Here is a 26,915-nt window from a genome sequence, read left to right on the forward strand (position 1 = left end):
TCCCTGAGGTTAGCCCCCGGAAGGGCCTCAAAGTAGGCTTCCAGAGCTCTTAGGACGTAATCATTCTAGGTCTAGAAATAGTTGGAAGTCGCCAGGGGCCAAGTCTCGTGAATACAGTAAATGCTCCAGGAATTCAAACCTTTATCCATGGATTTTAGCCTGGCACCTGGTGGATTGTCCTCATGAATCTCGTGTCACGGTGTTTGGGGAACGAACGATTTTTATGAATTTTATTTGTATTTTTAGGAGGTAGGAGAATGCTTTTCAGCTTCCTACCACAAACCATGACTTTGTAAGCGGGTTTTAAATATTTATATAGGAAAGGCATTAACGGGGGTGCCCTTAACATAGAGAGAGAGGAAATAATCGCATCGAAGTGACGATCGAGTAATCGAAAGAGAGGGGGTTGAGCTACGATTGAGAGAGGTTCTAGGCTCCGGCAGCAAAAATAGGAGAAAATTATTAAATACGAGGATTGCTATTTATATCTCGGGAATAAGAAATAAGACCAACAATTTTTAAATGAAAATGTTTTTATTGTTTTTCACAATATTCCCCCTGATGATCAATACACTCTTGCATTTTCTTGAACCATTGGTCTAAGCAGTTTTTCCACTCCTCCTGAGGCACCTCCAAAGCTTGGTTTTTAAACTCGCTCGAAAAAGACGAATGAATGAAATAAAGTTCTAATTTAATAAATTGAAGCCATCGCCAACAATTATTGCCAGGAAGTAGCTTCAAATTCCACACAACCGGGAGGATTATACGTGAATTTGTACAAGTCCCACCACATTTGTGTATGAAAAATAGCCAAATATCGCATAAAAGGGCTTAAAAAGGGTAGGAATTGGCCATGGAACAGATCCCAGGCCGCAGTTGTATCGAACGCCATGGTTAAGGGCCTGAAGCAGCCCAGGACAGTGCCATCTCGGGCAGGACAGAGGCACAAGGCCTGCGGCAGTAGAGGCAAATCTTCAGTGAAGGATCCGGCAAACCCTCCAAATCGAACTGATTCAGCTGATCATAAATAAATGCTTATGATACCAAAAGCCTGCCATTGAAAGCCCTTCCCTTAAAGCCCAGACGGAAGTGCTGAAATTTAAGCCCAGAACAAAACTCCTCTCCTCCTTGAAAAAAAACTATATATATATAGGCCTGGCTATATCCTGTTTATTATCCAAATCTTGCAATTCAAGCTAAATCGCTGATATGCCACACGCTCTGCGGCAGCCACGACTCCAAACAGAGAACTTTTTGAGTCCAGTCCATGCCAGGGGCCAGGGGCAAGGGGCAAGGGGCAAGGGTGCACACGCTCAAAGGATAACTGGATAAATGGGTGTACAGTGTGCACTGTACATATATATAGTATAGTATATATCGCACAAGGTATAATTAGGCGAACCCGGGCCCGACTTTTGTTTATTGGGACAATCTGCCTGGGTTCATCATTAAATAATAATCAGTCAGAGAGACAGCCAGGACGGGACGGGAGTGGATCGGGGGCGGTTGTGCAGTTTAATGGTAATTTGTTACGCCTAAACGTGAGCACGCGCTCCCTGCGGTCACCATCGAATCCTCGTGGAACTGGCTCTAACCGCAACGGGCACGCAACGGGCCAGGCCAGGCTGTGCCCGGATTCCGGACAGGAGTTTCGTGACTTTATGGCTTACGTGTCGCGGCTGTCGGGGTCTGTCGGGGTCTGTCAGCTCCTTGATTGACTCGGGGCACGGGGCGGGGGAGGATAGCCACCCTTGTTTGCATATTACTTAATGGCATTTGCACTTGAAGTGTGCCAGAAATTACCTGTCCGCCGGCAATTAACTTTTTAACTCATTTCTGGAATTGTTTGCTCGCACTGCGGTGCACCCCCCTGCGGTGCACCCCCCCGCTCTGCATAGTTCGTGGGAGCCATCGAAAGTTTTGGCTCATAAACACGAATCGTTGAGGGCTCGATTATGGCGAAAGTTTTACCGAGTGCTCATCCAAGGGGTCGATCAATCAGCCCCCCAGTCCAGGCCCCAGTCAACACTTTGGAAGGACCTCCTCCCACCGCCACCCACCACCTTTGGAACCCCCTCCGTTGCCAGGCCAATCTGTGCATATGTTAATTCAAGTGGAATTAATTGTTTCCGGTGTTTAAGTTTTTCTGCAAAAGCAAATTCTCCATTCATTGCCGGCGTCTTGGTGGCTCGGCGGCTCGGTGCCTGCGGTTGGCTCCCCTCCACCCGGGCAGGGGCAGGCCTCGTTTCGGCTTCGCTGGATTTTTGACTTTTATATTTGATTTGAAATGTTGTGGTCGACTTTTGTCTTGCCGGCTGCCCCACTTAATGAGGCCAGTCCGGGTCGGCTATCCTCAGCCCCTGATACTGGAGGAGTTTTTCGTGGAGGTTTTGGGCGGCAGTCGAAGAGCTGAAGGGTAATATACTTTCGGGAAAACTCATTTCCATAACTGGCTGCGATTCGATGGAGTATTTGTTCCAGCCAGCTCAGGTCCGCCGTTCAAAACAAGCCTTGGATTTAGATATCCTTTCATTTACAGCCTAAAAATCGTTGAATATCACAGCTGTTCCCACAAAATACCTTCGAATTTTAATAAGTGAAGGCTTCTTATAAATATAAAGTCTTAAAATCACAGCTAAGCCTTCCTTCAATCAGATTCAGAACCCCTCGAACCACCTCGAAAACCAAGAAAGTCATATAGCGAGTGAGCGAGAAGAAAAAACCGAAATTTTCGGCTGTAATGGCGATGCCTGCTGTTTGATTCAATGAGAAAGAGATGAGACGCCGTATCCCACCGAATCCCTCACCTTTAAGCTTTGTATCTGTAGTTCTGGCTGCCTTTTTCTCCTCAATCGAATGCCCAAAGCAGGCCCATGCCTTGAATGCTAGACCCTTCAACGCTGACTGGTAATTGTGATTGAATTCCGTGTAGCACTCGCCTTCGTTGCCACACTTGAGCGCTAAAAAACGATGCAAATCTGTAGTTTAAAATGCAAGTTTTTTGTCAAATTAAAAGTAAACAAAATATTCATTAATCGCGCCTCGCTGGCCACCAACGACAGGGTGGATCGAGGCCACAGAACACCCTTTCGCCGAGCAACCCCCGGCCATTGTTGCGTTTGCCTGGTTCGTGTTTGCACACATGTCATACCCAAAAATTGTTGTGACAAATCGCTACAAGCGTGTTAATAACTGCTGCAACACGAAGAACCCATCAAAGTCACCCCCCGACAAAAGGGGACACAGGAAAAAACAGGACGATTTTCAGGGACGCGGATGACATTTCAATAGATCACTGCAGATGCGTCCCTCCAGATTGGCAAATGGCTATTAAACGAGTAGCTTGAAGCATTAGAAGGGCAGTTAACTGGCAAGATCTGCATGCGAGATACGCCAACATATGGCACTCAGTGCTCGGCAGAAGAGAGGGCTATACTCCTTTGTCATTTGCCTGCAGAAGATTCAATTTCAAACCCCCGAAACATCCTTCTTTTGGTCTTGTTTTTCGGCTCAACCAACAGGCCATTGCCGGCCTAGTTTAATTTAATCTCGAATCGAAACAAATAACTCTGTGAAATAACTAACTGAAGGACATTTATTTTAATATTCGCACGGGAACAAAAGTCGGCGAAATTGGAAATCTGAATGACTCGGAATTGGATGGATGCGAGGACCGAGGACCCTGGCCCTGGGGCGATTGATGAGCGGACACGGCCGCCTGGCAGTTGGCAATTTCGCAATTGAAATGCAACGTTGATTTTGATTTGAGTTCCAGAGTTATTGAGGCGCAGCCCGGCGTGGAGTGGAGTGGCCGCCAGGAGAGGACTGGCAGGACTTTTTTATTGCAGTTATTGACACGTAACAATTGCCGTGTAGCCCCCCACCCACATGGCCTCCCATTGCCACTGCCACTGCAGTCCGGCACTTTTTTCCGGCATTGCCAGTGCCCTTTTTGCTGTCGCTTTTTGGCGCCTCCGTTTCCGCTTCCGCTGATATTCAATTTTGTTTGATTGCTGTCGTTTTTAGTTGAACAATTTGTCCACTTTTCGCGCGATGTTGACATTGAAAGCCCCGCTGCCAGGCCATATTTCAAATCGATTTCGCAGTACCCCCAGAGTCGGGCAAATTCTCAGGGCATTGCATGTTCTATTAGCAGAAATTATGAGCACTAAGCGGATTATACGAGTCCGAGGAAGCCTGGGATCCTTCTGAGGCGGCGGCTGGGTCACGTGGCGCGCATTGTAATCCGAGCTGCAGGACGCATGCCGGGGCTCAGATCTAATTATAAAATTAAACACGAATTAAAACTGCCATTCAAAACGTTTTGTAACAAAAACCGAAGCTTACGCTGCAGATCGGGTGAGTCTTAAGGCATCCTCCTGCTCTTCTTCCACTCTGTTTTAGGTTTTGGTCCATCCTAGCCTTCAACCCGAAAAGAACCACCCACTCCTAGAGTCTGTGAAGGTTTGCCGAACGCCTCAAACGAGATAACGAAGAAGTGCGTGTGAGCAAGTCGCTACTGTGGCGCTGGATCAGCTGGTGAAGTGTGTAAACGAAACACCTTCCCTATTTATGCTTCAAATATATATATTTTGTACTTGTGAAACCTTGAGTACATAGCAACCGAGAAACATACATATTCCACACGTCCCATCCTGAAACACAGCAAATTTTCAGTCGTCTGGAGACATTCAGAGACACACAGCTAAGTAAATAAATATCTATTATCTCTTTTTCCTTTCGAAAGTGTCAACATGTCCCTGGCCCCCAAGGCAGAGATACGGACGTACACGGACGCCAGGAGCCTGGACCCGAGCTTCAAGGAGTTCAAGGCGGGTCAGTACGACCTGGTGCTTGTGGTGATCCCGAATTCCGGGAACTTCTACGACAAGCTCAAGCAGAAGGCGGAGCTGGACTACGGAATCCTGACGCAGTGCATCAAGCAGGCGACCGTCGAGCGGAGGTGCAACGGGCACGTGGTGGGGAACCTGCTGCTGAAGATCAACTCCAAGCTGAACGGCATCAACCACACGCTGAAGGCCGACACGCCCGCGCTGCCCAAGAACGTGATGTTCGTGGGGGCCGACGTGACGCACCCCTCGCCGGACCAGCGGGAGATTCCCAGTGTCGTGGGCGTGGCCGCGTCCCACGACGCCTTCGGGGCGTCCTACAACATGCAGTACCGCCTGCAGCGCGGGGCCCTCGAGGAGATCGAGGACATGGAGTCCATCATGACCGAGCACCTGCGGGTCTACCGCAAGTACCGCCAGTGCTATCCGGAGCACATCATGTACTACCGCGACGGGGTCAGCGACGGCCAGTTCCCGAAGATCAGGAACGAGGAGCAGCGAGGGATGTCCGTGGCCTGTGCCAAGGTGAGTGGAGGCCCACCCTCCACTGCTCCCCTGCTCATCCCAAACCCTCCAATCCACAGATTGGAATCAAGCCGAAAATCTGCTGCATTATAGTCGTCAAACGGCACCACACGCGCTTCTTCCCGAGCGGCTGCCCCTCGGAGTCCAACAAGTTCAACAACGTGGAGCCGGGGACCGTCGTGGACCGCACCATAGTGCATCCCAACGAGGTGCAGTGGTTCATGGTCAGCCACCAGTCCATCAAGGGCACGGCCAGGCCCACTCGCTACAGCGTGATCGCGAACACGGGCCGCCTGGACATCGACCTCCTCCAGCAGATGACCCACAACCTGTGCCACCTGTTTCCCCGCTGCAACCGGGCCGTCTCCTACCCGGCCCCGGCCTACCTGGCCCACCTGGCCGCCGCTCGCGGACGCGTCTACCTCACTGGCACCACGACCTTCGCCTCCCCCCAACAGGAGTACAAGAAGCGGTTGATCGACCCGGCCCTGTCCAGCAAGAACCCCATGTACTTTGTTTAGTTTCCTTTGATTTCCATTTTAAATTTATTCGTTGTCAGAAATATTGAAATTATATTTTATAAAAAGATGCTCCCTTTCTCTCAGTGTATTCATACGCTCCCATCGTGTCAGAGCACATCCCCAGCTTGGGGTCTGTTTGCATAATAATCTCAAAGCGTTTCGTCATTGTCCTCATCATCGCGGGGCTGATCAAGGCCTAAACAGGGGACTAAAGCTAAGGAAAGTCCGGGGGAAAGACCCGTGGGATATGGGTATTGGAGGTGTTCAAGGGGGTAATGAAAGTGCTCATCATTCGCCCCATCATTAGGCCAAAGTTTGGGGCCAGGAAAGCAGAAAAGAAAACATATTATTCAATATTTAAAAGTTCTTCTTCCTTCCGGCGGAACTGTCGCACGCTCGAGTTGATCGATGACGCCGGAGTTGCTGGCTTTCCTCCCCTCCCCCTGCTGGCCCTGCTGCCCCTGTTCCTCCCCCTGCTGCTCCTTTTGTTGAGTGTTCATCCCTCGAGAGTCCCAGTCCTCCAGTGCCTCCGCCTCACCTCTCCCTCGCCACCACTTGGCATGATAAATTTAATTCCGCTTCTATTTTGATGGCACTTGTCAATTCAAATACTTTTGCCAGTCCCGCTTTTTTCCGGCTGCTGTGTGCTCCCTTTTTTGTTTCTGTTTGCGGGCTGAAGGGCTCTCCGGCAGCCACGCCTCCACCACAGTGTGCGCAAATGCTGCGAAAAGTTGAAGGATTTTGACGCATTAGAGTGCCGCCCCGGGGCTGCAGGTGGCTTAAATACTGCCTCCCCCCCGCCAGGCAGGCAAATGAGTGCAGTGCCAGTGGGTGTTGGGAATTGACTTTCCATTGTGTGCCCCACAGAAGGAATGAACTTTATATTTTGAGAAGGTTTTGAGGAGGATTTGAGGAGGTTTTGAGGTGCTTTAATGGTGTAGCCATGTTCTGGGAATCTATTTCTTAATTCAGGATATTTTCTATGGAAAAAGCGAGGCATCAAAGCCAAATCTATGAGCTACAAACAGATTCCCGAAGTGTGGACCTCTTTGGGCTCTTTTCATGTGTTTCAATAAACAAAACTAGGCATCTTTTTCATTTATTTGGAACCATAGAGAATGGTACGAATGAGGGACACATTCTTGGGAAAAACTCGTTGCAAAGGAGCCTCTCTCCGGCTGTTCTGTTCTTCAAATCTTTGGATTTTTCCCCTATCAAAGTTTTGTTTTTATGGAATAAATGAATGAATTTTTAAACCGTGTTTTTTGGTTAGTTATTTTCTTATTCATTTCTATGTATTTCCTAGATGGAACGTCTTCCTAGATGGCGTCTGTAAATACTTGTGTAGCATACTTTTGGGTAAATAATAAATTCACTTCTAGATAAAAGGGAGGCAGATAGATCTTCAATGGTGGAAAAACTATACTTTGTGGAACCAAAAAAAATAATAAAAAATACATTTTTGCAGGTCGGTCGGAGGTCTTAACGAAACTGTGTTCAACATGCCCCAGGAATACTTGGAAAAAGTGCCTTTTATTGTCCTAAAAAAAAAGATGGTTAAATCATTTTGGAATCGTAAAGATGGTCTCATCTTATTTGTAGAATTCCATAAATAGTTAATTGGAATCATCTATATTTTCCACCCTATAATCCCACTAGACAAACGCTCCTTCCATTCCAGCATCCAACATATCTATATCATAACTCCTCCAGCCTTCCCTCCCCCTTGCACCAATATTTTTTGTTCCCCCAAGAGATGTCAGATGCTGGGCTCAATCCACGACATGTTCGACATTAACCACTAATGAAACCCGGACAAGGGCGATCCCCGAGCTTGCTGAAGCACTTAACTTTCCTTGTAATCAGTATGGCGGGCATACCACCCTTGTTCCCCCTCCTGGTCCCCGGCAGCTTCAATTTAAAGTTTCCCGAGACTGACCCCAGAGCACAGAGCACTGGAGAAGCGGACCTGCCCCGTGGGAGTTGCAGCAGGAGGGCCTGGACAGGGCCAGGGCCAGGGCCTGGGCCAAAAATGATGACTTAATATACGAAAATCACAAAACTGATGGATTCCTCTGGGGTGCTTTTTACTTGACACGAACTCGGGGAACTCGGGACCCGGCCCAGTCCATCCTTGGCATTCCCCTCCCCTCCCGTCCCGTCCAGTGTCGCGTCTGGCGTTTATTTCACGCTCTTCGGCGCGCCGCCGCTGACAAGCTGACAGCTGCCACTTGAGTGGAGGCCAGCGACGACGACGACGACGACGACGGCGACGGCGATGGCGTTTATTAGTTATTAAACGGCGTGATTTATGCCCGGTCGCCTGCAATTGGCCTGCACTTTGGCGCCTTAATGAGGTGGCAGGACAGGACAGGACATCTGCGGTCCTGTTGGCTCCACTCGACTGACACTTCATTTAAACGCTCATCAGCGGCCCAACTGGCGTGCACAATACACGCAGATAAAAAAGAATCGAACGGGCTTAAGGGAAACAGGGGACAACAACCAGGGAATACCATCTTAAAGTATTATGGAATATGGAACAGATCTGCAGATCTGAGAACGAATTCTACGACCTGCAATACAACCCCTTGGCTGTTGGCCCTGTAAAATCTTTGTATACCCAAATCTCGAAGAGTTTTGTGGAGGATGTGGATGTAGATCTGTGTAACACCTAGAAGGCAGCGTTTCCGACCTCATAAACTATATATATTCTTGATCAGCATCCATAAATGAGTCTTTATAGCCTAGTCTGTCTGTCCTTCCGACCATAACATTCCAGGACTGAGCACTGGTTGTAAAAGTAGAGCCGCCGCCATTGCCGCTGCTCACAAGAGAGTTTAGGCCCTTCTTCGATCCCTAATCTGCATGGGATCCACCTGAGGGGCCTGTAGTGGCCCCCTCCTGCCCCCTGCATTATCCCCATTGAAGATCCTGAAGCTGAGAACTTTCCCAGGGTGTTTTTTCGATACACACTCGTATGGAAAACTGATTGATAACTGTTTTTTGTTTGTTTGTTTGTTTTTTTGAAAGTGTACATTTCGAGGAAACATAATTGCCAAACGGCTGACTGTGCAACCCCCGGTGGAGGGCCCACCCCTGGCAGCCCTACCATTTGACTTCTCCCAAAAACTGAGAGGCAGGCCTACTGTGCGCTTCTATTTGTTCACACTTATTCGATTTTCACACCCCCCTTCATCATCATCATCGTCATCATCGTCGCCGTGCTACCCGTTTCGTTTGAACTCTCAGTCCCACTCCGAATCCCTGGCCGCGTCTCGGGTTACTTTGTTTTCCTTGGCCTCCATTGTTTGTTTTCATTTCCGTTTCACTTTTCGTTTTGAAAAATGCGTTTTACAGTTTTTTTTTAAATTCAATTGTGGACTGCCGCAGCAGCCCGTAAAACACACCCCGTCGAAGCGTCCTCTTTGGAACTCCCCCTGCGGCTAATAACGTGCTCGTCAGTTCCGGCAGATCCAGCCCTTCGCTTGTGCTTTTTGGTGTCGGCAACAAATTATGATTGCCTTTAAAACACAGCAGGAAGTCCGCCAAAAGGTGGCTAGTAATTGGGGATATGATAGGTCCTAGATTTCCGTCGACAACTTGGGCTGTTCTGGGCTCAAAGTCACTCCATAGAAGCCATGGAAACGTACTTGTTTGCATCTGGAACTGCAGTGCACTCCCTTCCCTTCTTATCGCCGAAAACTCCCCAAGCATCGACGGCTGTGCTGTCGTGTTGTCGCTAATCCTTTGACACGTAATCCCGCACGCACTCCGGCAGCGCCTCCAGTCGTACCCCGTTCTGTCTGCCACGGGGGACTCGGGGATGGACAGTTGCGCTCCATTTGTCATTTTCATAATCGACGCAGAGTCAGGGCGGAGCGTGTCATCGCTGCCGTATCTCACGGATTACCCAAAAACGAAACGAAGGGGTCACGACGATGGGGTCACGTGTCGCCAGCGCCGGCAACATGGATATTTATGTTCGGCTAAGACGAGGTATTAGCCAGTGTCCCACCTTCCGGAGTCAAATGATACGTAAACCAAGTCGTTAGGGGTCTGACCCGTTCCTGGGATCCTTGGATGGTAATTTATGCCCAGGGCCTACGGCGGGGGGGGACCCTGAAGAGGGGCGCCACTGTCAGTTCTCATTAGAGGCAAGCCGAGCCGAATTGATTGATTTATTTTGGCAATTATGTGCATTCGATTAAAAGCTCAACTCGAAGTCACGCCGCGTTCGCTAATAATATGCCTAGAACCCTCAGACCCCAGCCCAGATCCTGCAGAAAAAAAACAACATAAATCCCCAGAAATATCCCATGGAGCCTGGGGGGGGATTACATGGCCATGAATTGAAAACCAATTGCGCCTGGAATGAAAAATCGCGCCAACAAACACAGCAGGAGATGGAGACGAAGCAGGATCTTGGACAGGGAATGCCACTAGGACTCAAAGTGGGAATGGGACTCGGTCTGGGATCTGGGGCTGGGGCTGGGATCTGGGGCTGGAGATGTGGCCTGTTGGACAAGGGGATTTCTTTGTTTTGTTTTGGTTTGGTTTTAATTTTGAGCAACGAATAAATTAAATCGACCGACAGTCGACAGTCGAAATAATTGCCGGAAATTGGTGACGTTGTTGAAATTTACGGTTTTTTCCTTCTTTTTTTTAAGGCCCCACGTCTCCCGGATAGACTCTGACGTGCGTAATAAGATTATGCGTGACCTGACGGGCCATGGCTTCCATTAGCCAGGACTTTTACAACGAGGCTTAAATTAAGCATATGACGGACAGTTTGAGCCAGTTTCAGGGCAAACACCCGGCTGTAGGGGGATTTTTCACTGATCCACTGATATACAAATATTAGACAATGAACAGCCCCTCATCTATAGAGAAATTATAGAGAGGGAAATTCTGTTCATTCTTGCACTGAAGTGGGGATTAAATGATACAATTCTAGTAAATCGATTTGGATGATGGTAAAAACAGTTTCCACCATGGCAAAAAAAACATTCCTATATACTTTTGAGCCCATATTATTTTTTAAATTTATTTAAATTTCACTAATTTAACCGATTGAGATGCCATTTCGGTAATAATTGTTTTGAATAATGGTTCATAGTCATCTAACGTATGTACGCCGGTTTCTCCGAGGATATATAACCATATAACTTGAAAGGTTATATTTTTGAGCACTGAATATTTCATATTTAAAGAAATATTTGAATAAGAAGATACCAAGCTTTTACGTAGAAAACTAGTTATAAAACACCGAGGATAAATTCATTACATACTCTTCAATATTCATAGAATTAAACATAATAACAGAACAATTTTATTTCCGGACTAAAAACCTAGAATGAATTTTTACGTATTTTTTGCCTATTTTTTGCCTCAAGCCCCACCTCTGTTTTGGGTAACGTAACGTCTTTAAAACCGTTCCTTCGACTGCCTAAATACTAAAAATTGGTATTTTTTATTATTCTACGAATTAAACGAAACGCCAGAATAGATGTCCCCATATATACATTGTAGAAAGATCTGCAAACTAGAGAGTTTTATGAAGCAACTATACAATTTTTCTGTGCATGTTCTTGGCCGCTAATTTTTATATTTCCTGAAGCTGTGAACTTCCCAGCTTGCCTGCTAAGCCTTCTCTCTTATCTCCCGCTTTTCGTTATCTACATTATCTGTTGTGTGCTTATCTACAACGACCGAAGCTGTGCTCAGCGATCGGATCGAAACAAAGCGAATTTGCTAATAAAGTGACGTCCAGACGGCGGGGGGCGGGGGGCGAGGGTGCATAGACTTTTTCAGAGAAACAAGCACTGGAGAGGGAATAAATTGATTGGACTAGGAAATAGAGGGTCCTAAAGAGAGCAGAAGGTGTGAATAAGTCACCTTAAGAGTATTAAATCCACCTTGGATCGGCAAGGCATGCATTTAAAGGGCCAGCAAGCTTTACTTGTATTATCGGAATTTTATTGTTTATTTAAAGGAAATAATTATAAGCCCAATTGGCGTTGAAAACCATTTTCCACACATCCGTAATTGTGGCTCTCAAAGCCAGTGGCAAATCAAACGATCCATCTTTTTTTCAGTCATCTTTAGGTAATTGTTTTATGAAGAAGTACAACTAGATCCCCATATTTTTTCTTAGAATTTAATAAGTATAGAGTTTTCTTTACCAGGTATCGTATATCGTAACGTGGCACGACATGGTGCAAGGTGGTCATCAGTTGGTGTACAGTCAAGAGTCAGGCGTACTCTGAACCCAACAATTGGCCGAAACACTGGCATAGATGACACCCTCGACTCATTCAACTCGTTTTCGATTAGGAAAGAGATTGAGAATGAATGAGATTGATTGCAGCTCTCCGCAGCGAAGCTTTGCATTGAGTTGCACTAGGCGAAAGCTTTAGCAGCTACCACTCATAATACTATAACGATCAGTCATTCGGGAGGCGTGAATCAGTTCGGATTAAGCTGCACTGGCACTATGTTTGGCGGCGCATTTATCGGCCTCATGGGGCTGTTGGTCTTATCAAGTAAGTCAGGGAAAAACCCTGCCCCTCAAGTGAAACCTAACTGATCAGAGCTCACAGCAATCCAGGCACAGCAGCAACAGCAGCAGCCTTGTGGGAGACTGCGACAGTGGCAGCTGTACAACCGCAGGGAAATTACCGATCCGGATGAGTACCCGTGGCTGGGACGTATTGGCTACAGCTCCACCGAGTCAGAGGCAGACCCCAAGGAATACAGATACCTCTGCCTCGCCGTGCTCCTTAGCGAGCGCCACGCGATCCTCCCGGCCCATTGCATAGGGGAAGATTCGTCTATGGAGGCCACGACAATACTTTTCGGTGACTGGAGGTCCAACCAGGCCACCCACGAGAGAGACTGCCTTACGGCGGACAGGTGCGCACCCCCGCCGGAGTCGTACACGATCCTGGAGCTGGCCATTCACCCGCAGTACGACCGGATTCGGCACGACCACGACATCGCCCTGGCCAAGCTGGATCGGAACGTACGCTTCGGGGACTTTGTGCAGCCGATCTGCCTGCCGCCCGACCACGAGGTCGAGGGCAACCACATTGGCCAGCGGCTGGAGATGGTGGGCTTTCTCCGCACCACTCGCACGGGGGGCAGCTGGCGCTTGAAACGCCAGGTGCACACCCTCGGCTCGAACTACTGCTCGTCCCATCCGGGCTTTGCCGGGTTCAACCAAAGCTCGAATCACATCTGCGGCTTGATCTCTAGCACTGAGGCCTTTATGTCTGGCTCCCCGATGATGGGCGTCAACGTGGTCGATGGGAATCCGGACAGCTTCTATCTTATAGCGACCGCCATTTTTGGAGTGGCACGAAAACGCGAGATCGTCCCAGATGGCTTTATGCGTATCTACCCGTTCAGGGAGTGGATCGTTAGAAATATGATGTAAAGACGAGCAAAATCTCAGTCTGTATCTCTCAGATCTAATCTAACAATAAACCGGTGTAAGAAGAACTCAGCTCAAGCTCGCCTACACTCGATAAGCTCCATGGGAATATACATAGAGCCCCAACAGACAGCCCCATAAATATGTAATTCTAGGAAATATTGGAAACGGTGACCCCGACCAGCGGGTAACCTCCGGCTCCGGCCAGGTGCGTCTCAAGTTCTTTGGTAATAAATCAGATCCGATAGACAATTTGGGGAAATTTATTCGCCCAACTCTTCGCATTTGTCTTTGGCACTCGCCATATCCTTGATAAATCAAAACTTGTCTTGCCATAAATAAGAGAATGGCTAATAATTACAGTGGCTCCATCCCGATTGGGGCAGGGGGTGACGCCCACACTTGGTTCCTTTTCCTTTCCACACCCACCCTTCTCCTTCGAGCAGGAGAAATGTAAATGAGTCTCCAGCGACTAATAAATTCCCAATTACACATCGACTTGGCCGGTGCCGGGCCGGGCCGGGCCGGGCCGGGCCTAGGTCCGAGCACGGACATCAGGTCCACTCATAAAACTATGCAGGCACACCCTCGCACCCTCGCACCCGGGGTGCCTTCGCCAGCAATAAACTAAAAAGCATAAATTTCTGAAAACGACAAATTCATGTAGTCCCGCTCGAAGGGAGGTTGGGGGAGGGTCGAAACGGAATGGAAAATCAAATGGAAAACACGGAAAATCACAATTACTTGCGCACATATTGCGCCCGGGCGAAAGGTGGAGGAAGGGATGCTTGCAGCAGGGTCGATGTCCAATTACGGGTATCGATGATGATGGAAGCAAATGCAAACATCTGTGACCCCGCCGGAGATGCGTGACTGCCCTCCGGCACTAGCATTTGTTCCGAGCTCGGAGGTCAAGTGTAGAAGATTGATATCACCCGATTTCGGATGACCCGTGGAGAACTGCAACAGCAAGCCATTAGCAGACTGACTGGAAGTCAATGAAGTGGCCAAGAGAAGAGAATTGATGGGTATTTGCAGCTCAACATGTGAAAATGGAATCGGAGAATGTTAGAGCAAACTTATTTCCATTTTTAGGTGTTTAATATACTACATTTATACCCGATATGGTATATATGGGTATATGTTGCACACAGGACTACAAAATTATAAGCAAGAATCAGTTGGTCCCCTTTAAAAGTATTTTTTTTTGTATATATTTTGTATATTCATCCGTTAAAATGTGGCATTAGAGAAACACTTACCCATAATCTTTCTCTTCGTTTCTCATATTCTCGATTCAAACGATACTCCTGAATGATGATTCTACAACTCCGATGTAACGACAAAACTGCACCGCAACTGCAAACAAAAAGAAAAAAAATGATGTCCAATAAGATCACAAATTTACGCATTCATTTATTAATATAAGGTGAGGCACTAGAGAGACAAAAGAGAGTCAGATCAGCGGTAGTAGGAAAGCCTCACCCTTTCATGAAACTTCACTTGGAAGGAGAGCACTCATTCCTTTTCGATTCTCTTCTTCACTGCACTATTCCCTCATGGAGTGGAAAAGGGACAAAACTTGACGAATTTTCAAGCACGCACACCCAGACACATACATATGTAGCTGGAAATCATGTGATCAAACGAAAAAAAAAACAAGCCAACGAAACAAAACATTTTATATTTTGACACATGAAAAAATTGAATTAATGCAAAGATATTATGATTTTCTACATATGTATGTACATATATACCACACATTTTACATAAATATAACAAATTGCCGCACTTTTCCTTCGTTGAGCTGCATTTTTGTCGCCATTCTGCCTTTTTCGTCGCCCCCGCCCCTGATCACTTTTTTGTTGCCTTAAAATACATTTTCTTGCCCTATAACACTTTTCTTGTATACCACACGTCACTACACACTTGCGCTGCATTATTCCCGTTGGATTTTTCACCATTTTCCGGATTTTCACGAATTAAAACGCGGAGCTCACTTACGAACGCACGCTTTGAGCGGGAAAAATTTTTAAGTGAGAGCGCTGCAAATGCTTTCATTCTTTGATCTTCTTCTCCTCTCTCTCCCACGCAGACTTCAGCTACTTTTGCGAAAACGAAACGAAAAAAACGGGAGACAACGGAAAAAAAACACATTTTAGATTTGCCACATAAAAAAAAGGAATTAGTCAAAATTAATATGATTTTCTTCACCTATGTATGTATGTATGTATATCTCACATATAGAAAACAAATTGCCGCCCTTTTCCTTCGTCTAGCTGCATTTATGCCGCCTTTTGCCTCTTGTGCGCTAAAACACACTTTTTTATACATATAATCACTGCATCACTGCAAAAAACATCACGTCAAACACTTGCTCGACATTTTTCCCGTTGGATTTTCCACCATTTTCCCGATTTTCCCGAATTAAAACGAGGATCTGACTTACAATCGCACGCTTTGGCCGGTGAAAAAATGTCAGTGAGAGCGCTGCAAATGCGTTCATTCTATGCTCTCCCTCTCCACTTCATAATTGCTCTCCTTCCCACGCACACTTTACCAACTTTTGCTCGTGATGAAATTTTACAAGGTGGTATGCTAACTCTCATTTGCTTTGTATGCGCTTTGACGCTTTGAGCAACATAAGACAATTAAAAGAGAGCACGATGCTACTCTCGGACTCTCGGACCACCTTGTATAATACTGCAAAGAGTGATCAAAAGAGTGTGGGAGTGGGAGTAAGATTGAGTGACTGGTGGGAGAGTTGCAGTGCAGAGTTAAGCATAAGCAAATGTACCCGAGAGAGCTTTGGAGTGAGAGCAAATGGGAAGATGAGATGGAGAGCATAGAATGCATATGGAGCGCTCTCACTTTCATTTTTCTCCCGCTCGACGTGCGTTTGTAAGTCAGCTCAGCGTTTTAATTCGGGAAAATCGGGAAAATGGTGGAAAATTCGACGGGAAAAATGTCGCGCAGGTGTGTGAAGTGATGTTTAGTGTAGTAATGCAATGATTAGATATAAATGTACAAATAAATGTGTTTTAGTGCAAGAAAATGCGTCGGATCAAAGGGCGGGGGCGCACAAGAGGCAAAAAGGCGGCAGAAATGCAGCTCGACGAAGGAAAAGGGCGGCAATTTGTTATATTTATGTAAAGTGTGTGATATATATGTACATATGTAAATGAACATATAATTTTTGTATAATTTCTTTTTTTATGTGCTAAAATCGATAATGGTTATTTTCCCGTTGTCTCCCGTTTTTTCGTTTCATTCTTGCAAAATTAGCTGAAGTGTGCGTGGAAGAGAGAGGAGAAGAAGATCAAAGAATGAACGCATTTGCAGCGCTCTCACTTAAAAATTTTTCCCGCTCGAAGCGTGCGTTCGTAAGTGAGCTCCGCGTTTTAATTCGTAAAAATCCGGAAAATGGTGAAAAATCCAACGGGAAAAATGCTGCGCAGGTGTGTAGTGTAGGTTGGTGTACAAGAAAAGTGTAATAATGCAAGAAATTGTGTTTTAAGGCAAGAAAATGTGTTCGATCAGAGGCGGGGGCAACGAAAAATGCAGAATGGCGACAAAAATGCAGCTCAACGAAGGAAAAGTGCTCCAATTTGTGATATTTACGTATAATGTGTGCTATATATGTACATACATATGTAGAAAATCATGTTTTTTTTTGCAAAATGTATTTTTTTGATGTGCCAAAATCTAAAAATGTTTCCTTGTCTCTTTTTTTCGTTTGATCACATGAGTTCCAGCTATGTGTGTGGGTGTGCGTGCTTGAAAATTCGTCAAGTTTTGTCCCTTTCCCACTCCATGATGCAAAAGTGAAGAAGAGAATCGAAAAGGAATAAGTGCTCTCGCTCCAAGTGAAGTTTCATGAAAGGGTGAGGCAATGCCCAGTGCTGCTGATCTGACTCTCTCTTGTTTAGTGTCTCTACACGAACCTCCGCCCTCTTGTGCCTCACCTTATATTAATATGCGTAATATTTGTGCTCTTATTGAAAATAATTTTGTTTTTTTGGTATATCAATTTCAACTAAAATCTGGCATTATAAAATATAATTTCAATATTTCTGACAACGAATAAATTTAAAATGGAAATCAAAGGAAACTAAACAAAGTACATGGGGTTCTTGCTGGACAGGGCCGGGTCGATCAACCGCTTCTTGTACTCCTGTTGGGGGGAGGCGAAGGTCGTGGTGCCAGTGAGGTAGACGCGTCCGCGAGCGGCGGCCAGGTGGGCCAGGTAGGCCGGGGCCGGGTAGGAGACGGCCCGGTTGCAGCGGGGAAACAGGTGGCACAGGTTGTGGGTCATCTGCTGGAGGAGGTCGATGTCCAGGCGGCCCGTGTTCGCGATCACGCTGTAGCGAGTGGGCCTGGCCGTGCCCTTGATGGACTGGTGGCTGACCATGAACCACTGCACCTCGTTGGGATGCACTATGGTGCGGTCCACGACGGTCCCCGGCTCCACGTTGTTGAACTTGTTGGACTCCGAGGGGCAGCCGCTCGGGAAGAAGCGCGTGTGGTGCCGTTTGACGACTATAATGCAGCAGATTTTCGGCTTGATTCCAATCTGTGGAGTGGAGGGTTTGGGATGAGCAGGGGAGCAGTGGAGGGTGGGCCTCCACTCACCTTGGCACAGGCCACGGACATCCCTCGCAGCTCCTCGTTCCTGATCTTCGGGAACTGGCCGTCGCTGACCCCGTCGCGGTAGTACATGATGTGCTCCGGATAGCACTGGCGGTACTTGCGGTAGACCCGCAGGTGCTCGGTCATGATGGACTCCATGTCCTCGATCTCCTCGAGGGCCCCGCGCTGCAGGCGGTACTGCATGTTGTAGGACGCCCCGAAGGCGTCGTGGGACGCGGCCACGCCCACGACACTGGGAATCTCCCGCTGGTCCGGCGAGGGGTGCGTCACGTCGGCCCCCACGAACATCACGTTCTTGGGCAGCGCGGGCGTGTCGGCCTTCAGCGTGTGGTTGATGCCGTTCAGCTTGGAGTTGATCTTCAGCAGCAGGTTCCCCACCACGTGCCCGTTGCACCTCCGCTCGACGGTCGCCTGCTTGATGCACTGCGTCAGGATTCCGTAGTCCAGCTCCGCCTTCTGCTTGAGCTTGTCGTAGAAGTTCCCGGAATTCGGGATCACCACAAGCACCAGGTCGTACTGACCCGCCTTGAACTCCTTGAAGCTCGGGTCCAGGCTCCTGGCGTCCGTGTACGTCCGAATCTCTGCCTTGGCGGCCAGGGACATGTTGACACGCCCACTGTGGCTAAGGACCTGCACGGAGAGGGAATCCTTTAGCAGATCCTCTCGGGAGGGCATTCCCTACTCACAAGCTGCTCGAAGTCCCGCATCTTGATGTAGTTCAGGCCTGGGTGGAGGATGGCCCACTTGTGGGCCTTCGGCCTCGAGTGGAAGAACTGCGACCTGTCGATGTGCCACAAGCCGCTCCTCACACTGGCCGAGGCCTTGTTCCGGTACTGGATCAGGGGGGGGTCGAGGACGCGCGTCTGCACCACGATGAAGTCCGTGTTGAGGCGAAAGCCGAGCCGCGAGATGGTGGGGTTCGCGCTGTGGTCGAAGTGCCGCAGCAGCTCCAGGATCTTGGCCTTGCGCGCGTTCGTCGAGGTGGCTGCAATGTCCACGATGCCCGCCGCCTGCACCTTGGAGTCCTTCCGCTGAAAGGGGAGCAATCAGAGCAGGGAGCTGGGAGTGTGGTGGAGGTGGAGGTGGAGGTGGAGGTGGACTCACGTTCAGAGCCTGCTTCCCCTCGATGCGACACAGCTCAATGGGCAGATAGACGGACTTCTGCGGCGATCCGACGTGCAGGCAGAGGAGGTTGGGGAACCGCAGAGCGTAGCCGCGACTCTTGAAGTAGGCCGCTACCGTCACCTTCGTCCCATCACAGTCGAACGCCTGCCTGCTGGCCGGGTACTGGGTCAGCGCATTGACCTTGTAGACCCTCGTGGCGCTGAGGAAGGACTTCGGCGGCTCGTAGGCCACCGAGATGCCCTTGAGGTGCGCATCGATACCCGAGCGCCTGCTCTCGAGGTTCGTCTGGGCTGTGATCTTGCTCTTCGTCTGGAAGCGCTCCAGGTACTCGACGACCGGCATCGCCAGCTGGAAGCACTTGTGCGTTATGTCCACGTTCACGAACGGCCGATCGCCGAGCACCAGCGCCTGGAACAGCCCGAACAGAACCTCCTCCCCGTTCTCCAGGCTGTGGACCTTCCCCGGCTCGGATAGCTGGTAGAAGCTCCGCCCCGAGCGCACCGCCCTGCTGTGGCACGGCGCGGCCAGCACCACCTCCAGGCACTGCAGCGCCCGCATGGGCTTCTCGTATATCCTGTCGCGCATGTAGGTGCGCAGGGAGTTCAGGTCCACCTCCGGGTCCGCGGTCTCCATAATCTCCACGGCGTACTTCAGCGTCCTGCCGTACGGATCGCTGACGGTTACCTCCGCGCCCTGCGACCGGCAGTTGAGCTTCTCCACGGAGTAGCAGGAGGCCCGTCCATCGAAGGCCGCCACCGCACCTCCCAAATGCTCCACGCAGAACTTGTCGAACGCCAGCCGGTAGAACTTCTTCGGCAGCTCCGGCACGAACTTCACATCGTATTGGTATGCGACCGCCGGCATCCTGTCCAGATTCACCTGCAGGTAGTTCACAGCCACCTGGCCCAGTCGGCCCTGAGTGCCGCGCTTGATGCCCGGGTCACAAGGTCCGTCTCCTTGTCCCCGCTCCGGCTCTGGCACTTGGTCGCTCTTCAGGGCCTCGGCTGCGGCGACGGGCTCGGCGACTGGCTTCTTCTTTTTGTAGTTCTTGCTTTTGCCCATTCCGATGTTTGCTTCTGCTTCGAAAGGAAAAAGAGATAATAGATATTTGTTTACTTAGCTGTGTGTCTCTGAATGTCTCCAGACGACTGAAAATTTGCTGTGTTTCAGGATGGGATGTGTGGAATATGTATGTTTCTCGGTTGCTATGTGCTCAAGTTTTCACAGATACAAAATATATTGTAAGCATAAAAGAGCGAGGTGTTTCGTTTTATATAGGGTGTATTTACACACCTACACCAGCTGTTCCAGTGCCACAGTAGCGACTTGCTCACACGCACTTCTTCGTTATCTTGATTGAGGCGTTCGTCTGTTCTTTCGGATTTAATAAAACTCGAACTTAGATCCTAGAACAGAATCAGCATTAGACCGTGCTATCGAACCATAGAACCACAGATATCACTCTGGATATTTTCAGTTATTCCGGGGGTGGGGCTCCCTTTGACTGGGCGTAATACCAGTGGCCGATATCTGATCAGATAAATTAGCTGTGACCGGAATAATTGCCAAAGATTTTTGGCAAATTCAATGAGCCCAAATATACCAGATAGAACAGATACACCAGATAGACCAAAAGATATGCTGAGTGATTCCGAGTAATAAATCAATAAATTACCCCGGTCTTACGCCAATCTTACGCCATGCAAAACTGTTTGGGGCCGGGCCGGGCCGGGCCGGGCCGGGAATCCGGCACAAGATCCGCGGATAGTCCGAAACCGGAAACCGCGATATCCAGATATAGATGTATAAATCGGAGCAGAGGCTGATATTAAGTTATACGCGACTAACCCCCCTCCCTCCGCCCACCTTCCCCCTCCCTTCACCCTCCGCCGTTCATTTATTCAACGAACGCCTAAAATTGCGCCACACAGCGCTATTCATATATTCAAAAAAAGATTTATCATAAAGTCTGGCGCGAGACTCCCCCCCTCCCACTCCCAGTGCCCCTCCCTGGCCCCCCCCCCCCCCCCCCCCCCCCCCAACCATATATCGTACTCCATATATTATCGGGCGGGAATATGTGCGTAAATTTCGTTGCACTCATGCCTCTCCTCCCCTCTCTCTTCTCTCCCCTCTCTTCTCTCTTGTATCTTCCGCAGGGTCCAGTCCATGAGCAGCGCTAGAAATCGCGGCAGCAATCGTGATCAGGAGGTGGAACGCTTCCGATCGAGCGAGGATAATGTGTTCAATATTTCGCAATCGCATCAATTATCGGGGCGGCACAGGCACCAGGAACGGCTCAGCCGGAGGCGATAGGGACAAGGAGCGGGAGTGGGAGAGGGAGAATCTCCTTGCCAAGGAGCTGGATGCGGACAGCAACAACAATGGCGGGATCGAGCCCAAACCCGAGACGGAGCTGGAGTTGAAGTTCCCTTTTTTGAGGCCTTTTTTCTAGCAGATCCCGGGGCTTCGCTTTGGATTAAAAATATCAGGAAACAGAATTCCCACCTGTTTTCCACGGCATTCCATAACAATTTCCATAGAATAATATATACAATATTTTCTGCCCAATCTTTTCGTTTGCCTTTAGGTTTTGAAAGCAGCTTTTTCTGAAAAAAGGATGACTACAGCACAAATCGAATCGCATGCCACAAATGCATATCCCGCCTGGCCTGTGGCCTCTAACGACCCCCGGATACCCTCTGCCCAGTGGCCCCCTTAACAAGTTCGCACCCATTTTGGGTCTCGTTAAAATTCCGACCAAATCACAGCGAAATGAAACGAGAACACAACTGAAAGAAAAAGAGAGAAGAAAAAAAAACCGACGAAAATTGCAAATATTTCATTCCGTTTCTTCTGCTTCTCCTTCTTTATGTTTTACGATACACGATAAACAGGATGCCATATGGGTGTGTGTGTGTGTGTTCCCCTTGGCTCATTTCCCTGCACATCCTGGCTCCCCTTTTCGTACGTTTTATGCCTTTTTGCATACATACTTTATATATTTGTGCAAAATTTATGTGCGCTATTGTTTTTATGGCATGCACCCATTTCTCCCCCCAAATAGCCCCATGCAACCAGCACACCATCGCCCTGCCACCCCCCCCTCCCATGGAAAATGGGGAATGGAAAACGAAACGAAACGAAACGAGGCAAAGGCAAAGCCTGGCAGAAAGAAAGCAAAATGTTATCCTTGTTCGAAAGGCATTTTAATGCCAGCCTTGCGGGCGGGGGGGAAGTGGCTTGGGGCACGGTTTTTCGGTGGTGCCATGCGGTTGGGTGGGTGGCTGTTCTGGCACTTTTCTGCAAATTATGGCACATGCGGCGACGTCGGCATTATGCCCTGATCCTTTTGCTTTTGATATGCCCCACACATACATACATACATATATACATATGTAAATGGGTGGCATCTGCCCCTCTCCCTCTCTCTGGCTGTGTTGCCACTTAAGCTGCTTATGTGGCAAATACATAAAATAAAAATAAAAGCCCAGAGAAGGAGCTGGCAAAGCCGAGGCAAATCCTCACATAACGAGCATTTCCCTCTGCCATATTTGTGTTATTTTATTATCATTTTTCTTCGAGCTTCGTCTTCTGCCTTTACACAAAATGGCGGCCTCCTCTGGTATATATATATATATATATACTACATATATGTATATGTCTTTCAGATATGAGTTGCCATAAACTGTATTACGTGTGTGTGTGCGTGTGTGTGTGTGTGTGTGTGCGTTTCCGATACGAATCCAATTTCTCAGAGGCAACAATAAAACCCAGCCTCAGTGCCATGGGCGGTGGGCGATGGGCGATGGGCGATGGGCGGGGCCGTAAGAAGATAAGCGAAAATGGCGCACCGCCTTATGACGCGACTTAACGGGATTCCATGCGCCCTGATTATGGGCATAAACACAAGCCAATCCCTCGCTCTTTTCATTCAAAAGAAAATTTAAATAAACCGATAAACGAATCCCCGCACTAAGCCCCAACCAACGTCACAGATGTATCTCTGCCAAGCAAAAGATACAGAAATGAAGACAAGCAAACTGCTTTAATTAAAGCCCAAAAAGAAGTCGCTTCGAGTCGAGTGGAGTGGAGGAACTCCTCACTTGTTTATGACCCGCAACCGTGGCAGCGATCAGATACAATATCTTCACCTGACACTAGTGCCCCGAACCGCTGCACTGCAGTCGGAGTGGTGACAATTTATGACATACAACATTGCCGCTGAACAAGAACAACTTCTCCAAGCTCCAGCCTCCAGCCTCCATTCTGCATGGTAGCCAATGGCCGCTGAGCTTATGAAAATCATAAACATTCAACGACGGCCGCCAGTGACATCCGAGCAACGAATATGCATTTTAATAAAATATCCTAAAAGCCCCATAAATCACACCCAGCCCAGCCATCGCGTGCTGTTCCTTCTCAAGAGAGGAGTTTATCTCGCGGCTGCTGCTTAATGGGACCCTGCTCTGGACCCTGGGCCCTGCCACACGTTCAGCTTTGCGCCGCTCTCCATCTGCATCTGGGATGTAGAGATTGTCCCAAAAGCAACTACAATTTTGTATATCTAATGGGGAATGCCTTTGGTGTATCTGTACAGTAGTTCGCTTATTTCCTGTACCACACAAAAGATTCCCATATTTCGTTCTTTAAAGAACCTATAGATCACCCCTTTACTGGTTGTATACCCCCCAAAGAACTCACAGATGTACAAGAACATATATTTTACCACACTTTCAAAGGTGCCTCTTCCATCTTCCCAAATCCCCAATCAAAACTTTTGCTTTGACTCTCCAAAAACTGCTTTCATAATACATAATTATGTGTGAGCCAAAAATTATTTAAACTATGTCGGATGTGCCTTCAAGTGCCAACTGTCGAGAGGTGCATTTCAGAGCCGACACTTTTCGTCTAGACTTGGGCAGCCGTAGGCACAATTAGCCAAGATCAGAGCCGAGATGGAGCAGCTATAATTATGACATATGAAGGCAGGGTACGACCGAGCGACCCATGTCAAAAAACGGCATAATTTGAAGCTGGTCGGAGACTGGACGTGGACAAGGGTCTCGTGGGTCTGGGGTTTCGTGGAATAATGATGCTGGACTCTTGACACATTTGAGGGCTAATTTAAAAGTCTCGCACATGACCATTTACAGGGCTGCATCGATTATGACCAAACGATACGACAAGGAAAGAGAAGGCAAGTCCCCCGTTTCATGGGATGAAATGAAATGAAAAGTAAATACCAAAAATGAGACCATAATCAACATGGCACATTGTATACAAGTGTCCCTTACCCCCCCACAGACCGACCCGACCCGACCCTCAGACAGACATTTAACGATAACACCCAAAGATATCAAAATCGAAATATCGTTAGACAGCCCCGCGCAAAATGCTTGACAAGCATAACAAACACGAAGTACATGGAGGGTGCCCCGATCCCAGCCTGGTGGGGTCTTTGCTTTTATGATGGTGCCAGCGAAGCAGCCACCCCAGCGTGCCACCCACCATTCGACGCATTCAACATGGCGTCGCTTTTCTAGCCATCGTTTCCCCCTTGTGCCGGGACCACTCGGTCGGTTGTGGGCGATATAAACGAAGTTTACCAAATAAATAAAACCGCTCGCCTCCACCAGGATCCCACAGCTCCTGCTCCGTCCTGCCGTACTGCCGTCCTGCCTTCCTGCCCGACGATTGGGTTGCAATATATCGCGTACGTGCTGGCATGCCATAAATATGTGGCTCTATGTATTCCAAGCAACAAAAATTATATTTCTGTTTGTATTTGCAACAATTTATTTTTCTACCCCCCACACAACGCCCCCATTGGCACGCCCACCAAAGGAGAAAAGGGGGGGGAGTGGGGAGAGCTAAAACGAAAACATTTTTCCAGCTCAACTCGCCTCGGAATCGATAACGATGAAGGGGAAAACTGCACGAAGCGAACAAAGGAGACATCGACATCCAGACAGCACCCAAGGTGGGAGGGAGATTTCCTGGAGGTGGAGGGGAGGCAGCTTATTAGATGTACCAGTACTCCTAGAGATGCCCGAATGATGGTGTGTTCTATCAAGATTCATCTACAGCTAGCCCTGGAGTTCCTGTTTTGGTAAGACTTTTCTTGGATCATACAAACCTTCAACAATGCAAAATTATATACATAAAAACCTCCTTTTTTGTAGGAAATCAAGCTCCATTCCCCCAAGCAACCCCCCACTGAAGGCAAACTCTAAAATATGTAGTGCAAGCAAATTTGAGGAGCAACCGCAGCTTGTGGCAAGTGCTAGCCCATATTTGGCCATCATTTGAGTGGCGTCCAAGGTGCAGGCAAGCGGCGCCCCAAAGCGAAAGATTTCTAGAAATCTGTCCTGCCATTCAAATATGTACATCAGGTATTGTATGTATGAATACAAAATACATAGATAGTTGCATTTGTGCACAGACGAGCGCTCGGGCACTGGATTTTCACCATATTTAATACACTCGAAATAAAAAATCATAAACATTTACTCGAAATAATTATAAAATATACTAAAATACTTATAAATAAAATACAAAAAAAATTAAAAGAACAATTAGATTAAAATTAAGTTATAAATTTAAAAAATTTAATTATAAATTTTATTCAAATTAAATTAAATTAATAAATACAAAGATATTTATTAATTATTAAAAATCAATGTGCAAACATATAAATATTAATAGGACTATATCTTAAAATATAAGTAAATATTCTAAAACCTCAATTCATTAACAGACTAAAATTAATCCTCAATCATTTTTAAAATCTTTTAAATTAAAGAATATAATATTTATGGCATATTTCATACAAAAAACAAATCGTGAAGCGATCCAAGCCCAAAATATCTACCATTTTGCGATCCAATCCATGTTTATAAAACGGCTATGGCACATCCCTGAGAAATATATGAACCATTCTTCCAGTGGACCTGTAGAAAATCAGTTACACTGAAGCTCCGCACAAGACAATGGCATAGGTGGGATGGCTCCCTGGTAGCTTTCCCTATGAAACTCTGACCTGCACTCAAGAACAGGAGCAAAGAAAAACAAAGAACATCCCAAGAAGAAGAGGAGGCAGTCCTGGATGACAGGGTGAAAAAAATCTGAGCACCAGCAACAAGCCAACAAATTTAAAATGTGAAAACTTTTGGAAGTAGTTGAAAGTTGGCAGCAAGCGGAACGAACCGCAGCCGCCAGAGACAGAGACAGGGAGTCAGAGATGGAGATGGAGATGGGGGCCAGAGCAGGAAGAGGAGGTAGTAGAGTCGTCTGCGGCGGTCCCGCTGGCACGGGACTGTCTTTGTCTACCCCTCAAGGGCAGTGCAGAGGGATCCGGAGCAGCAGCAGCAGGGTGCAGGTGCACACAGGGCGGTGGTACAGATACGGGCGCATGGAGGACTCAATGATTTGATGTAGCCGAAAATTTGCCGCTGAGATTTTCTTTGTGGTTTCCGACTTCTTTTGATATAACATTTTCCAACATTGTGCACACTCAAAGGCGGCGAAGGGAGGGGGTGGGATGGAGGGCCAAACCCAATCCCGTGCTGTCATTTGCCAATTCAACTAAAACTTCAAAGAGTGCCAGGGCCAGGGCCAGTGCCAGTGCCAGTGCCCGTGCATCCATCCCCCGCATCGCCATTTTGGATGAGGTCTACCCACGCCCACAACAGCCACAGTGGGGCAGTGAGGGTTATGAAATATGACGAAATATGAACTGATATTCCACCCTCGAAGCTGGCCCCTGCTTTGCGCAATCGCGCTCGAGAACCGCCCTTGGGTCCTTGG

At 48.0% G+C, this 26,915-nt stretch overlaps 5 protein-coding genes across 12 annotated transcripts in view; 3 read left to right on the plus strand and 2 right to left on the minus strand.

Annotated features, from left to right (window-relative positions):
* Positions 1-14,676, minus strand: part of LOC108161866 (homeotic protein spalt-major) — a 90,704-nt gene extending 76,028 nt beyond the window's left edge. Inside the window, exon 1 of the mRNA XM_033393322.1 lies at positions 14,594-14,676. The gene's annotated coding sequence lies outside the window, so the exon portion shown is untranslated. The remainder of the gene's footprint in view (positions 1-14,593) is intronic.
* Positions 1-20,315, minus strand: part of LOC108161282 (protein argonaute-2-like) — a 69,694-nt gene extending 49,379 nt beyond the window's left edge. The window contains exons 1-5 of the mRNA XM_017295502.2: positions 19,086-20,315; positions 18,668-19,012; positions 17,964-18,611; positions 17,297-17,904; positions 14,594-14,690 (exon numbers count right to left, since the gene is read on the minus strand). Of these exons, the coding sequence (XP_017150991.2) occupies positions 17,443-17,904; positions 17,964-18,611; positions 18,668-19,012; positions 19,086-20,168 (2,538 nt within the window). The 5' untranslated portion in view covers positions 20,169-20,315 and the 3' untranslated portion in view covers positions 14,594-14,690; positions 17,297-17,442. The remainder of the gene's footprint in view (positions 1-14,593; positions 14,691-17,296; positions 17,905-17,963; positions 18,612-18,667; positions 19,013-19,085) is intronic.
* On the plus strand, positions 4,740-5,962 carry LOC108161283 (protein argonaute-2-like). The gene is made up of 2 exons (XM_017295503.2): positions 4,740-5,375; positions 5,435-5,962. The coding sequence occupies exons 1-2, from the start codon at positions 4,755-4,757 to the stop codon at positions 5,894-5,896; spliced, it is 1,083 nt and encodes a 360-aa protein (XP_017150992.2). The 5' UTR covers positions 4,740-4,754; the 3' UTR covers positions 5,897-5,962.
* On the plus strand, positions 12,331-13,580 carry LOC108161869 (CLIP domain-containing serine protease 2-like). Its single transcript, XM_017296260.2, has 2 exons — positions 12,331-12,441; positions 12,499-13,580. The coding sequence occupies exons 1-2, from the start codon at positions 12,393-12,395 to the stop codon at positions 13,332-13,334; spliced, it is 885 nt and encodes a 294-aa protein (XP_017151749.1). The 5' UTR covers positions 12,331-12,392; the 3' UTR covers positions 13,335-13,580.
* Positions 15,662-25,636, plus strand: LOC117188843. Of its 8 annotated transcripts, none has more exons than XR_004472897.1 (5): positions 15,662-16,789; positions 16,850-17,215; positions 21,266-24,344; positions 24,414-25,218; positions 25,292-25,636. XR_004472897.1 is itself a non-coding variant. In XM_033393323.1 (3 exons), exons 1-3 carry the CDS (start codon positions 16,755-16,757, stop codon positions 25,416-25,418), a joined length of 378 nt encoding a protein of 125 aa, XP_033249214.1. In that variant the 5' UTR covers positions 15,667-16,754; the 3' UTR covers positions 25,419-25,636. The 8 variants fall into 8 exon arrangements, 1 of the variants encoding a protein (XP_033249214.1); XR_004472896.1 differs by having other exon boundaries at positions 15,662-16,307; positions 16,617-16,789; positions 21,266-25,218; XR_004472898.1 differs by having other exon boundaries at positions 15,662-16,802; positions 17,087-17,215; positions 21,266-25,218.
* The last annotated feature ends 1,279 nt before the right edge of the window (positions 25,637-26,915 follow it).

The sequence above is a fragment of the Drosophila miranda genome, chromosome 4 (assembly GCF_003369915.1).
Source record: "Drosophila miranda strain MSH22 chromosome 4, D.miranda_PacBio2.1, whole genome shotgun sequence".
Lineage (NCBI taxonomy): Eukaryota > Metazoa > Arthropoda > Insecta > Diptera > Drosophilidae > Drosophila > Drosophila miranda.

What these genes read in the sequence shown, in the direction of transcription:
- LOC108161283 (XM_017295503.2), top strand. Translation starts at nt 4,755, where the DNA reads ATGTCCCTGGCCCCCAAGGCAGAGATACGGACGTACACGGACGCCAGG. An exon ending in TGTCCGTGGCCTGTGCCAAG is followed by an intron (nt 5,376 to 5,434) that starts GTGAGTGGAGGC and finishes TCCAATCCACAG; the next exon opens with ATTGGAATCAAGCCGAAAAT.
- LOC108161869 (XM_017296260.2), top strand. Translation starts at nt 12,393, where the DNA reads ATGTTTGGCGGCGCATTTATCGGCCTCATGGGGCTGTTGGTCTTATCA. An exon ending in GGGGCTGTTGGTCTTATCAA is followed by an intron (nt 12,442 to 12,498) that starts GTAAGTCAGGGA and finishes CAGAGCTCACAG; the next exon opens with CAATCCAGGCACAGCAGCAA.
- LOC117188843 (XM_033393323.1), top strand. Translation starts at nt 16,755, where the DNA reads ATGGTGAAAAATCCAACGGGAAAAATGCTGCGCAG. An exon ending in ACGGGAAAAATGCTGCGCAG is followed by an intron (nt 16,790 to 25,002) that starts GTGTGTAGTGTA and finishes ACATTTTTCCAG; the next exon opens with CTCAACTCGCCTCGGAATCG. An exon ending in GCCCTGGAGTTCCTGTTTTG is followed by an intron (nt 25,219 to 25,291) that starts GTAAGACTTTTC and finishes CCTTTTTTGTAG; the next exon opens with GAAATCAAGCTCCATTCCCC.